General features: G+C 37.7%; 2 protein-coding genes across 3 annotated transcripts; one reads left to right on the forward strand and one right to left on the reverse strand.

Annotated features, from left to right (window-relative positions):
• The first annotated feature begins 996 nt into the window (after window positions 1-996).
• Window positions 997-10,126, forward strand: asb2b (ankyrin repeat and SOCS box containing 2b). 2 transcript variants are annotated; one of them, XM_028000096.1, is made up of 9 exons: window positions 997-1,235; window positions 2,109-2,255; window positions 4,088-4,257; window positions 5,562-5,717; window positions 5,803-6,048; window positions 6,758-6,929; window positions 7,853-8,438; window positions 9,489-9,642; window positions 9,746-10,126. In XM_028000096.1, exons 2-9 carry the CDS (start codon window positions 2,146-2,148, stop codon window positions 9,871-9,873), a joined length of 1,722 nt encoding a protein of 573 aa, XP_027855897.1. In that variant the 5' UTR covers window positions 997-1,235; window positions 2,109-2,145; the 3' UTR covers window positions 9,874-10,126. The 2 variants fall into 2 exon arrangements, with proteins under 2 accessions (XP_027855897.1, XP_027855898.1); XM_028000097.1 differs by lacking the exons at window positions 997-1,235; window positions 2,109-2,255 and adding an exon at window positions 3,485-3,900.
• A 691-nt stretch (window positions 10,127-10,817) lies between these two features.
• LOC114133955 (protein FAM181A) lies at window positions 10,818-13,518 on the reverse strand. The gene is made up of 2 exons (XM_028000118.1): window positions 12,303-13,518; window positions 10,818-12,221 (listed from the first exon to the last, which is right to left on the reverse strand). The coding sequence occupies exon 2, from the start codon at window positions 12,147-12,149 to the stop codon at window positions 11,379-11,381; it is 771 nt and encodes a 256-aa protein (XP_027855919.1). The 5' UTR covers window positions 12,150-12,221; window positions 12,303-13,518; the 3' UTR covers window positions 10,818-11,378.
• Between the last annotated feature and the right edge of the window lie 731 nt (window positions 13,519-14,249).

Genomic DNA, 14,249 nt, shown 5'->3' on the forward strand with positions numbered 1-14,249 from the left:
TGTGTTATGTTTCTTTTGGACTAATGGCTTCTTCCTTGCTGAACGGCCTTTCAACCCATATCAGTAAAGGACAAGTTTCAATATATTAAACGACAATTATCCCTGATACTGACCATTTATATACAAGTTTCTGAATTCAAAGAAAGTTAAGAAAAAAATTCAAATAAATAATCTTTCTAAGTTTTTACAGATTTGGTAAATAGGAGAAATTTTGGTAATTCTAATTAAGCTAAAACAAAAGAAGTTTGGTCTGATTTAACTTCAAACAGCGAGAAAAAAAATCAATTTGTGTCTTTTTACTCTGTGTGTGTAAATATGTTAATTAATAAGGTTTTCTTAAGAATATATAATGCTTATACTCAAGATTTGAGATGTAAAACACCAAATCTATTACACATCACTTCACGTCGCTGTGCCACTTTGCATGTTAATGCTAACTACTAAAGCATTTTTCTGCTGCCAACAGGAACATACCATAACTCATCATAACAATAAAACCAGGTATTTTTCTGGTTAAACATTCCTGCTAATAAAATCAAATTGTTTGAAACGATACATGACAGCTCAATGGAACGGCTCACTTTTTTCCAGTTGGCTATTTCCTGATAAACGCCACAGGACAAGTCAATCCTGTATTCATTTAAAAATAAAAACAAACAAACAATTTAGGCAAATGAACTTCTTGAACTTCACACAAACCTCTTCTGCTTTACAGAATTGGTGAAGCTTATAAAACAGTTAATAAATTGGATTACAGTTCTGACTTGTTCTTGTTTTTGCAAAGCTTAGACAAACCCACGCTTTGCAGCCATGATATGTTGATTTAAAACTTGTTTTCCCACTACACCGATCTTTGAACGCAGACTTTGAAATGTTTTCATTTATTTCACAGTGAAAGAAAAATGTCAAGAATTTTTGACAGCTATGAAACATTTAATGACAAGTTTGACCAGAAATGCCAAATCTGACCAGTGCTACAGTGAACTTAAAGAGATTCTTCCTCCATCCTCGACTGAATTTGGTGACGTTTACTGAGGAAACGTGCATGACAAAATCTAGGGGCCACTTCCAGTTCACAATAAGGAAGCATTTAAAAAAACCTCTTCCTCAGAAGTGATTGTGAAACAAACGTCAGCTGTTATTGTGGGTTTCCTCCAGCACGTTTTCACATTCTGCCTGCAGCTTCGCAAAGAGCAACTTCTCTAAAAGCAGAGGATGAACAAAGCTTGGTGGTGGTGAGTCTTTACAATTAAGCTCAACAGATTATTTGTGTTTGTGTTGCTGCTCTTATTGTTTATGAATCTGATGAGTATTTTGGCAGGTTTTAAATGTATGACGGAGTCTCTTAAGGTAAAATAATCAACATCTCTCTTAGCTGTTTCTTGTTATAATTCCTAAGTTGTGCTTTATGGGTAGAGTACCCAAAAATTGAGCTAAAGTAAGAGTAGAACTACTTGAACATATTTTTACTCAAGTAAAAGTAAAAAAAATATTCGGACACCCCTGATATAAACTTGACAAGGAAATTTTGGTATTTTAAGGTACAAAAATGACAATAGTTCATATCAGTAACAAAACATAACAAAGTCAAGCAAAAGAACATTTTTTCCAAATCAGTTAATTTAATATAAAACTTTAACAAAAACTGCAGGTGTGTGTCTGTCTGATGAATTTTTGGCTAAAAAGTGTTTGTTTTAAGTTTTACTCAAGTAAGAGTAGAAATACTTCATTATAAAATTACTTGAGTAAAGGTAAAAAGTACAGCAGAGTAAAAATACTCCTGAAAGTATTTTTAATTTTTTCATAAAAAAAGGTTACTGATGTAAATGTAACTGAGTAACTGTTAGTAGCTCCTGCCAAGCCGTTTATGGGTCACTGTGATCCTGCAGCAGCAGACTAAACCCAACGCAGCAAGACCTTAAAAGGAATCCCCTCTTCAAACCTGTTGCTCCGATTCCTCCCAGCACCATGTTCATCTCTTTCCCTGAGGAGATGCTGAACTCCTCTCTGTGCTTTTTATTACTCTAAAACATTGGACATATTCCTACAGCACCTGGGTTTGTGCCCGTCTGTATTCACTGTTTTAAATTCTAACTTGTGTTCTTCAGATTTTATTCTGACTTCTTGGTAAAGAAGACGGCAGCGATGACGGCGGTCAGCAGATACAGGCTTTTTTACAACAGACTGAACGGGGATTTGAAGCAGAGACGATCTGCTTGCCTCCAGAGTCGCCTCATTTCACCAAACTTCTTCAGGTAAGGAAAACATACGGAAAATAAAATCTGTTACAAACTGAGCATCTCATCAGACCTGAGCAGCGACTAACGACTATTTTAGTATCGAATTATTCTGATGATTATCGGACAAAAAATAGACGATTTTTCAATTAACGACTAAAGCTTTTTATGTCCAGTTAGAAATATGTTACAAAATGCAAATCAACAATTGAATTCCTATTTCAAATAAGAAAATAAGCATTTTATTGCTTAAAATTAAATAGTACAGCACTGTTTTAGGGAATTTGAAACAGGTTAAGTGAAATCAATGCCACTTGATGAGTTTTTACAGAAAAAGGTTAAACAGGAAAAATATTTTGTGAAATGATCTGACAGTTGAACTACTTTTTAAAAGTATATATATTAGAATTATTGACTTAAAACAAGCATATTTATTTTGATCAAAAGTTACTTTGCAGTAAGTTTTGTCCTAATCTAAGTGTACTAAAATATTTGAATCACAAACTACATTTAGTAAGAGAAGTAAAACAAATCAGATCCTCACTGAAAGACATCTGATTTGTCAACCAGCAGCTTTATAACTCAGTTTATTTTATAAATATTTATTGTGTGAGTATTATTTTTTTATTATTTTTGAGTTTCAATAAGTTTGAAACCATCAAATCTACAGTGAACACAAAGGAAACTGCAGCTGCAGCCTTTACTGGCTGCAGGTGGCCTTAATTTGAATGAGCAGCAAATCCTGCAGCTTCCTGCAGACGCACGACCTGGTGACGTCAGACGTTTGCATCTGGTCGGTCACCGGGTTAGCCCCGCCCCCTGCGGTTTAACCGCCACTCATTGAACTTGAGTGGCTCACTGAGATAAATGCAGTTTTTGCATTTATTAAACAAAGCAGCTCTGTGCAGAGATCGTGTTACGAGTGTGTTCATGGCACACTTTGGAAATACATTTTCTTTTACCTGATTTTGTTATCTTTGATTTTATTATGAATTATTTTCAATTAGGTTTTTAAAAAAAAAAACTGGAATTATGTCAAATTATGTTTTTTTTTTCATCTGAAACTGAAAAAATGTTAAAAACTACTTTCCAGTTACTTTTTTTTTTTAGTTTTGAAACAAAAATAACAAAAAACCCAAAAAAGTAGTTTTGACCTTTCTTTCAGTTTCAAAATATTTTTTTCCCATTTCATTTTTTTTTTCATTTGAACAAACTTTATGGCCCCGATGTAGCTCCATAAAATAGATAAAATACACCTTGCCTCGGTATTTTGTCACCATTTTCAAAGTGTCTGTCAATCTGGTAAATACTTTCACATTTACAAGTCAATGTGGACTGAAAAAAAAAGTTGCTTTGACTTTTCTAAAGGCGTTATTTTTAAGCTTGGTGCTTTGTTCTGGAAAGAAAAAGCAGCCGCGTTATCTTCCTTATCTCTCTGCATGTCTTTGACATATAAGGCTGCAGCCGGCAGGCAGCCCGCCGCCTGACGCTTCTTTCCCAAAATAATCCGACAGCAGCTGCGCCCTGTGCGGCGCGACGCTGCGACAAATCCGCCGCCAACAATGACCAAATTCAGCTACTCCGATTATTTATCGCAGTTTCGAAACGCTGGACGTAAATGCGGAGATGATACGCGGCGCGGAGGATCTGCAGAGCCGCCGGAGTGAGTCTTTGTTTGGGCGGATGATGCGTTTAAGGTGGCTCGGTGTTTGCGGTTGCTGTCCAGAAACATCACAAACGTTACAGTGTTGTCAGCTTGACAGAATAAGTGGAATTTATGTAAAATACTTTAGGATGTGGTTTTAATTTCCATCTGTAATCATAATTTTCTGGTGTTTCCAATCTTTTAGGGATGCTGATCCGGTGGTTTCTGCCGTGAGGCGCGGAGATGTGGAAACCCTGAAGGATCTGGCAGCATCTTCCTCCCACAGCCTGCTGAAGGAAAACAAAGACGGGTGGCTACCTCTGCATAATGCTGCCTATTCTGGCCAGACTGCGTGCCTGAAGACTCTGTTGAAAGGTAAAAACATAAATATAAATCCAATTTGAACCCTTTTCTCCACATTCCCAGCAAATAAGACTTCATTTATTAAAATTGGGAGATCCTAATTATTGTTATAGAGTAGGTGAAGGCTATGGAGTCGCTGTTTGCTTCAGCAAAGAATTAACAGCAATGATCTGAGTTATTTAGCCTGTGATATAGAAAACAATGTGTTCACTTTCCAAAGTCATATTTTCACAATTTTCTTAATATATTTGCAAATATATTAATACAATGTCTGAGTTCCAAACATATTTAGACCTGAACTAAATATTTAGCTTGGAAAATAAATATGTAGTTTCAAAACTAAATATTTAGCTACATACCTAAATATTTAGCTCCAAATTAAATATTTAATTTGAACGTTAAATATTTAGTCTCCAAACTAAATATCTAGCTAGTGAATTTAATATTTAGTTTGGAATTCAGACATTTATAAATGTATGAATAACATGGTGAAAATATGACTTTTCACCAAATAAGTCAGATTATTGCTGTTAATTTTTTACAGTACAACTTTACAAATGACATTCCAAAGTAAAAATAAAAAAAGAAAACACTTGAAAACAAACCAGTAGAAAGTCCTGAAAAATATAAACGACTCAGTATTCAGTTTGAACCATTTTAGGGTTCATTTTAGGGTTTGTTTATAAAGCACTTTAAAAACAACACTGTTGACCAAAGTCCTGTACACCATAACCAGAAATTAAAAACTAACAACACAAATGTAACAACAGGAGAAATAGTCAGCTGTAAGAGAAACCTTTTGTTAGCAAGAGGTTTCTGGATGGTAAGTCAACAACAAAACACTTCTCTATACCAGCAGCCATTGTACAGCACATACAGAGGTAAAACCAGCTGACCAAGCATGCTGGAACTCTGTTTGTGTTGCTAGGTAACGATGCAGTGCCCATGGAATATGACTTAACAATCAGGAGGTTTCCGGGAACAAAAAAAACATGAATATATGGTTTAATAAAATAGAGTTGAGATGATAATTCCACACAGAACAGAAAACCACCGCATCGGTTCTTATCCTGCTCAAACTGGAGAAACTTGTGGAAAATATATATATATTTTTTAATCAGCTTTAACTGTTTTTAGAAGCAGTTTAGACCCAAATGGAAGTATAAAAAACATGCAAAATGTGAATTTTGAATAACAGATCCCCTTTAAAGAAATTGAATTTAGTCAGTGTTAAAACTCAGATCCAGTAAAACCATGTGAAGCTGCTTTCTAAATGCTTACAGTTGCTGTGTGGGTGTTTTTTCTTTCTGCTGCAGCCCATCCAGGCTCAGTGGACAAGCGGACGCTGCAGGAGCAGACTGCGTTGCTGCTGGCCGTGTCCTGCGAACAGCTGCCCTGCGTCCAGTCGCTTCTGGAGTCAGGCGCCGACCCAGACATCTGCAGCAGCAACAAAGAAACTCCTTTGTATAAAGGTACAGCTGTGAAATCAGATCTGCTAAGAAGCGTGATGACGTACGCGAGTGTGAGTGTGAAATGCTGAGTTCTCCGTCTTTACAGCGTGTGAACTGGAAAACGTGAACATGGTGAACGTTCTTCTGTCGCACGGTGCCTCTGTGAACCAGCGGTGCGGTCAGGGCTGGACGGCCCTCCATGAGGCCGTTTCCAGAGAAAACACGGAGATCTGCGAGGTTCTGATCCGAGCCGGAGCCACAATCAATCCAGCAAACACCTACAGCATCACACCGCTCACTGTAGCAGCTCAGCGAGGCCTGAAGAGGGCGCTGTGCTACCTCACTGAGAGAGGTAGCTTCCTGAAGAAAACATTCACTGCTTTCATTCTTACAAACCGTATTAGGGTCATTGTACATAGAAAAGAAAGGAGTACATTCTTGCCAAAAATATAAGAAATTCTGAGATTAATCTAAGAAATTTTTCAAAAAAACAAGAAAATTTATGAGTTTCCAAAGTCTAAAATTTTCAAGAATAAATTCAGAAATTGTGACATATAATTTCAGGAATTTTCTAGAAAAAAATTTAATATGTCTGAGTTCAAAAAGTTCAAACGTTTAACATTAATCTCAGAAATGTTCTAGAAAAAACAGCAACATATGTGAGAAAAAAATTTCAGAAATTGTTAGATTAATCTCAGAATTTTTTTCTAGAAAAACAAGGACATTTCTGAGTTTGGAAAGTCAAAAATTTAGTAGAAAAAATTCTGAAATTTTTAGATTAATTAATCTAAAAATTTTTGACTTGACAAACTGAAGTTTCCACATATTTTCCTGGATTTTTTTATATTGATCTCAACATTTCTGAGCTCTTTCTAGCAAATTTCAGACTTTTCAAACTCAGAAATTTTCTTCTTTTTTTTTTAAAGATTAATTTCAAAATTTCTGAGTTTTTTGGCAGAAATGTTAGTTTTTCCATCTGCAAAGCAAAGATTTGACATACATTCTATGGCAAATCTGCCACAAAATGTCATATCCTATTAAAAGTGTTGCTGTTTTTTCAGGTGCAGATGTGAACATGCAGACATGCGATGGTGTCACAGCGCTGCATGAAGCCAGTAGGAACGGACACCAGGAAGTCGTTGCTTTACTCCTCTCTAAAAACGCAGATGCCAACATTTCTGATAACTCTGGGCTGCTGCCTCTGCACGTTGCTGCCCAGTCTGGACACCATGAGTGAGTCTGCATGTCTCTTATTTTAATCGAAACCAGCAGTTTTACTAGGAAACAGAGGGAAAAGTGTGAGCTTGCTTAACTGATGCTAAATTCATTTTAATTTTAAACAACATGGCGTCCAGTCCAGATTTTCTAATTAACTTTATTATATCAAGTTCAAATTTTGTTACTTCCCCCCTTTTTTAATTCAATTTTTATTCTTTTACTGGAAAAAATAGATAACACAATAATATGTGATTTGTGTAGTTCATTAACCTGAATTTACCAAAAGCACCAGTTGTAGTTTTTTCTTTTTTACCATGTCATTTTTCTAGAAAAAACAAGGACATTTCTGGCAGTGAACATTCAAAAAAGATAGAAAAACATTTACTTTTTTGTCTAAAAAGTAAAAACTATGCAAGAAAATAACTCAGATTTTTTTTTTTAGATTAATCAAAGAATAATAAATAAAAAAACTGGACATTTTCTTTGTTTGTTAAAAAATTAAAAGTTAAAAAGTTGCTAGAAAATTCTGAGATTCATTACAGAAATTTTGGGGGGAAAACTTGAATATTTCTGTGTTTGTAAAGTTGAAGATTTTCTATTAAAAAACTCAGATTATTTAAGAGTTTTCTAGAATTTTTTTTCTACATTTCTGAGTTTCAAAAGTAAAAAAAAGACTTTTAAAACTCAAATTTCCTACGTTTTTCTCTAAAGAAATTTCAGATAAATCTCAAAATATGAGTTTCAAAAGTTGAAATTTTGCTATAAAAACTGAAATTTTCTAGAAAAAAGAGAAAATGTTTTAGCTTTAAAGTCGAACATTTGCTAGGAAAAACTTTTGGAAATTTCCAAGTTTTTCTCTTGAAAATTCCTGAGATGAATCTCAAAACCTTGAAGTAGTTTCATACTGTATTACTAGTTCTGTGATGTTTTGTTTTCAGGATTGTTTCCCTGCTGGTGTCCGCTACAAGCCGCGCCAAGCTGCGCCACAGCTGGATCAGCCCGCTGCACCTGGCAGCGCAGCATGACCGCCACGCAGCGGCCGCCGCGCTGCTGAAAACAGGCGCAGACGTAAACGCCACTCTGGCGCACAGCCGCTCCGTCCAGTACGCGGACCGGCGCGCCACCGCTCTCTACTTCGCCGTCGCCCACGGCAGCAGGAGGACAGCGGAAGTGCTGGTGAACGCCGGTGCGAGCCTGAGCCTGGATCCGCTCAGCCCTCTGTTGATGGCGGCGCGTCAGGGCTGCGTCAGCACCGTGACGCTGCTACTGGAGCGAGGGGCGGACCTGGACGCCACGATCCCGTCTTTGGCTACCACATTCCCAGCTCTGGTTGCGCTCTGCAGGAATAATCTAGCTGTGCTGAAGTGCCTTTTGGACCACGGCTGTGACGCACAGGCCTGTTTCACCTGTACGCACGGTGCTGCGCCCCACCCTCCTTCCGGAGGATCCGACATAAGAACTGCTGGCGGCCATGACTGTCTACCTCCTTTAAGCTGTGATGAAAGGCCAGAGCGGGCGACACAGGTGGGCAAAACCAACAACCCCATTTCACACTGACAACAGGCAGAAGTATGAACTTATTTAATTCTGCTACGTCTGTCTTCAACTGTCTTCTGGTCCTTTTATCTTCAGCTGTCTTCTACTACTTCTGTCTTCTGCTACGTCTATCTTCTGGTCTTTCTGTCTTCTGCTACTCCTGTCTTCTGGTCTTTCTGTCTTCTGCTACTCCTGTCTTCTGGTCTTTCTGTCTTCTACTACTCCTGTCTTCTGGTCTTTCTGTCTTCTACTACTTCTGTCTTCTGCTACGTCTATCTTCTGGTCTTTCTGTCTTCTGCTACTCCTGTCTTCTGGTCTTTCTGTCTTCTGCTACTCCTGTCTTCTGGTCTTTCTGTCTTCTACTACTCCTGTCTTCTGGTCTTTCTGTCTTCTACTACTCCTGTCTTCTGGTCTTTCTGTCTTCTACTACTCCTGTCTTCTGGTCTTTCTGTCTTCTACTACTCCTGTCTTCTGGTCTTTCTGTCTTCTACTACTCCTGTCTTCTGGTCTTTCTGTCTTCTACTACTCCTGTCTTCTGGTCTTTCTGTCTTCTACTACTCCTGTCTTCTGGTCTTTCCATCTTCTACTACGTCTGTCTTCTGGTCCTTTTATAAGATATAAGATAAATCTTTATTGTCATTGTCACAAGGACAACAAAATTCAAAGGGTGCCATCAGTCGGTGCACATGCCCAAAAACAAAAAATAACTGTCTCACAATTCACACACAATGCAAGAATCAACAAACTGGCAAAAAAAAAAAGTAAGAATAGCCACATTCTCACATACATCATTTATGATGCTTAATGGTTGTTTTTGATTGCATTTAGTTTTGTTATTGCTATCAGGTAGTCATCCTCATCATCGTCATCTTCAGCTGTCTTCTACTACTCGTCTTCTGGTCTTTCTGTCTTCTGCTTTTTTTAAAGCCACTGTGTGTGTCCCCCAGATTTCCACACAAATAGATGAATACAGAATCAAAAGAGATGTATGGTTTTTTGTTTTTCATGAAGATTGTTTTACTTTTTTATGGTTTTCAGTTCTGCGAGTGGATCTCAACCCCAGCTATGTGTAAATGGGCCGGCCCGGTCATAGACCTGCTGCTGGATTATGTCGGCCATGTTCAGCTGTGCAGCAAACTCTCTGCGCTCCTGGACAGCAGAGACGAATGGCGCGCCATCAAAAGGAAGTCATGTAGGTGCCAGATAAAAATCAATGCAAGAAAACACTTTGCTTTCATTTCCTCATAGAAAAATACTTTACTTTTTTTAACAACAGTCCTAATCTTGTCTTCCAGTGTCACCACGTCCACTTCAGCACCTCTGCAGATTACGGATTTGGACTCAGATGGGGAGAAACAGGAAATCTGTTACAAGTTTGCCTCTGCCAAAAAGACTAAAAACATATCTGAGTCCTGACAGCTGACTTCAAACAGATAAACCTCAGATTTTAGTCTTTTTATGCACCTCTATATTTATCTTCCTGTTTCTTTTTTTGGTCGTATCTTCAATCTGTTCTGTTTAAATATCTATTTATACTTGAAGCGATGTGACAACCAGGCCTTTTAATCTGTCATTTACGTTCTGCTTTTAAGAAACCTTCAGAGACAGCTGCCAAACACATTTCTTCAGGGAATTTGAGTCTTTTATTTAAAAATAAATCATTTTGGCAAACATTACCTGACAAAGACAGATTTCTCTTGTTAAAAGGGGAAACCGTGACAGAACACAAGTACAAAAAACACATTATTTTCTTTCTCTGTGGACACAGAGTGAAAATAAACATAAAGGTGAAGCTGATTAGTTTATCGGAAAAGTGCAATTTATTCTTTTAGGCTTAAACATCACAAATAGATGCAGCATTCTAGTAAGTGCTTAAAGAAGTGTCCGGTTTTTAAAATACAAGAGAAGAAGCATAAACATGCCACAAAGCTCACAGCTTTACCTTCGCATTTATGGGGTGGCGTTTGTAGATACAAACTCAAAAATTAACAGCAATAATTTGGGTTATTTAGCCTGTCTAAAAGGAAAAAATGGGGGTTAGTTTTTAAAGTTATATTTTCACCATGTTATTCATTCTTTTATAAATGTCAGTTTCAACTAAATATTTAAAAAATATTTTAGCAAGCTAAATATTTACTTTATAAATAAAGTAAATGTTAATTTATTGTATTTGAAGCAAAATATTTAGATATGCAAATTAAATATTTAGTTAGCAAACTAAATATTTAGCTCTGGGTGTTTTGTTTTTAGCTCTGAATCAATATTTAGCTTCTAACTACATATTTATCTCCAAACTAAATACTTAGCTTGCTAACTAAAGCTAAATATTTTTTAGCTAAATATTTACCTTGCAAACTAAACTAACTCAAAATTAAATATTTAGCTCAGAGTTAAACATTTAGTTAGCAAGTTAAATATCTAGCTAGACCCAGATTTTATTTTGGCAGACACTTCCATCTATTGGCAAGTTAATTCCAATATTAGCTAAATATCTAACTCTGAGCTAGCTAAATATTTATTTCCAAACTAAATATTTAGATTGCTAACTAAATAGCTCCGAGTTAAACATTTAGCTAGCAAACTAAATATTTAGCTAGCTCAGACGTCAGCAAACCCAGCTTTTACTTTGACAGACACTTCCGCCTACTGGCAAGTGAATTTGCATACCAGCTAAATGGGTACCTCCGAGCTAAGTAGTTAGCAAGATAGCTTTTAACTCTCAACAGAATATTTAGTAAATAATTAGAATATTTCATTTAGCTTGAAACTGTAACATTCTAAATTTTTTTTTTTTTTTAAAACGTGGCAAAAATGACTAAAAATGAAATTGTTTCTCTCGTAACAGGCTAAATGACCCAAATTATTTCTGTTAATGTTTGTCTGTAACTTTACTAACGGTACCGGATCCTCATGTGACGGGCTTAAAGATTAAATGAACCCAAACACGCTGAAGATCGGAGACTGCGCCGTGGCCTTGGTCGGTATCGGTTTCACCACAACGTGCGTGTGGAGTTTCTGTCCGTACTGATGCTCGGACCTTTGCGGCTCTGCTGCCTTGCTCCACAGACCAAAGGGAGGATGCGGAACCACAATCTGGCTGTGGAGGACCTGATGTCCGTGGAACTGGAAGGGGCAGCAGCTGCAGAAACTCACGGAGCGATGTGAAGTCAGATCCAGTTTCAGCACTTCTTTTTCCGCAGAGCTGCGCCTGCCGGATGAGGAGTTTGCGGTTTTTTGCGCGTCCTCCTGACTCCTTCTCCTCTTTTCATTCTCGCCGCCATCCGATGTCCCCGAGCTGCTGCTTCTTCTCAAATCCAAAAAGGATTTGTCTCTCCTGGCTTTGGTTAGCCTGGGTTCCTCCCAAAACGACGCTGGTAGTTGTCGTTTCCGCATCGGCACCTGGTCCATTAAGCCGCCGACGCTCTGCGCATGTTGCGCATCGGAGCTGGCCTGATCCGTCGCAGTCGCCCTTTGACGCTCAGCTCCTCTGGCGCACCTGTTGTCCGCAGAAGTGAGAGATTGACCTCTCGGGACTCTGGAGAACTTTTGTGAGAAGCGCTTGAGTTGCTTCTGTAGGTATTTCCGGTGATCCACGGAGCGCCTGCAGGGAGCCGACTTATCCAGAGCCGCCTTGATGTCGCTGGACGCCAAATTTACAAAGTTAAGCAAAGTTTTAACTTCGCTGTCTGCGCTTGACATCTTTACCAGAAGCTATTTGGCTCACTTCATGTGTCCATTGTAGAAATATGAACCATAATCCACCGACACAATCTGCAAAATATCATAAATTAGTTTAGATTTTTGCGTAATTGCGCACCAATAAATCTCCGGGTTTTTTTAACTCAAGCTCACCGTTTTAGTCGAAGCTTCCCTCCAGACTGCAGAGGTACTTCAGGAAGCTGAATGAATATAAACCCTTTGTATTTATGCTCCTTTCCTTGAACCAATCAGCGACCCCAGGCCCCTCACAATGCACTCCAATCAGTCTCCAAGCGCCTTGGTATCAAATTCTTCACCAGCGCAAATTGCTGCCATGGAGATCTGGAAAGCCCAGCCCTGGAAACGCGATATTTCCCCCCCAAAAACCGCGTCTAACTCTGCTCCTTGTACGCAAAAATAATTCAACATAAATTAAATATATCGTATTGGATATGCTTTAACTTCCTGTTGCACGGGTTAAAGTTGAGGTTTAATGCCTTCCACATGATGTCAGCTGTAGGATTTGGTGGCGGTGGGGAGATCTAAAGAGCGCATAACCATGGAAAGGGGCTTGAACGCTCAAGAATCTTGTCTTTCTGTTTGCCCCCTCAATCGAGCGACACAAAGGCTGAATTACTCATTCAAACCTGGCGGGACAAAGGGGAAGGAGCTGGATAGCACTCCTGCATTTGTAGTCAAACATTTAGAGACTTAAATCGAGTCGTCATGAAGGAAAAAAGACTCGGACAAAGCCCATAGAATTGCCATCAGCAAACATTTTCCTGTGTCATATTATGGGGTCTCCATGGCTCCCTCTGGCCGGAGGACAATGGCACAAGTTTGCACACTCGAATACTGTCACCCTGCCAACCGCAACAAGGGCCCAAAACAGGACAATCCCTAGAAAAGCATGGGCTCCACGGGGAAGGCTGCGGCGGAGGGGGAACGGGACTTGTGAAATGCTAATTGAGCTTCATCCCTTTATTGAGCTGGGGAAGTGTAGAAATTATATATATATATATATATACACACACACACACACAGCTCAATACTTAACCTTAAAAGGCAAAAAGTTAAAATTTTGAGACAATCTCTTAAATTTTCAAACAATCTGAAATTTTGAGATTAATCTCTGAAATTTCCTACAAAATACTCCCGACTTTTTTGAGTTTGACAAATAAACATTTTTGAGTTTGAACATTAAAGATTTTCTAGAATCTCCTCTTCCCCCCCAAAAAGTTAATTTATCTTAGTTTAAAACAAAAAAAAAATTCTAGATGTTTTCTAGAAAAAAATCGAGTTGTCGAGAAAAAAGTGTAAAGTATACAAAGTCTTTACAAGAAATTATTTAACTTTTTAAACTAGAAAATTGTTTTTACGTTTGAGAACAGAAATGTCCCTTGTTTTTTTTTTCTAGAAAATCTTTAAGGAAATGAAATATCTGAGTTTGAAAAGTTGAAAATTTGCCAGAAATTTTTTTTTAACTTTGATATTAATCTTAGAAATTTTATAGAAATAACTAGGACACGTTTATAGTTGCAAAAGTATTATTTTGTCTAGAAAATCTCAGATATTTTTTAATTAAACTAAAAATGATCTAGAAAGAAAAAGAAAATTTCAGTCTCAGAAATCAAAATTTTTTTTTAGAAAGACATGGACACTTCTGATTTTCTAAAGTAAAAAATAATGTTTGGTTTTTAAATAAAACAAGCTTGACCATCTTTCAGACAAGTTTTGAGAATCCAGAAATTTCACTCAAGAGCAAAAAGTACAGCCTAGTAAAAACACTCATAAAAGTAATTTTTCTCCAAAAAATTACTCAAGTAAATGTAGCTAGTTACTATTCATCTCTGCTGATATGTGATGCTGTAATATAATTTTTAGATAATTTAAATTGGAATAATTGTGTAGTTTACTTTTTTATGTTTCTCCAGAAAAACTTGCATTCCGATTTACGGCCGTTTATTTAGAGAACGACCGACTCCTGCGCTGAGTTTAGAGCCGTTGTTGTTGTGTGGCTGGTTCCGCTGGTTCTGGAGCGGCAGTCAGGCCTCATTGTCCCCATCTCTTCTCCTCTGCCTCACCTCTGTTTAACTGAAA

The sequence above is a fragment of the Xiphophorus couchianus genome, chromosome 19 (genome assembly GCF_001444195.1).
Source record: "Xiphophorus couchianus chromosome 19, X_couchianus-1.0, whole genome shotgun sequence".
NCBI lineage: Eukaryota > Metazoa > Chordata > Actinopteri > Cyprinodontiformes > Poeciliidae > Xiphophorus > Xiphophorus couchianus.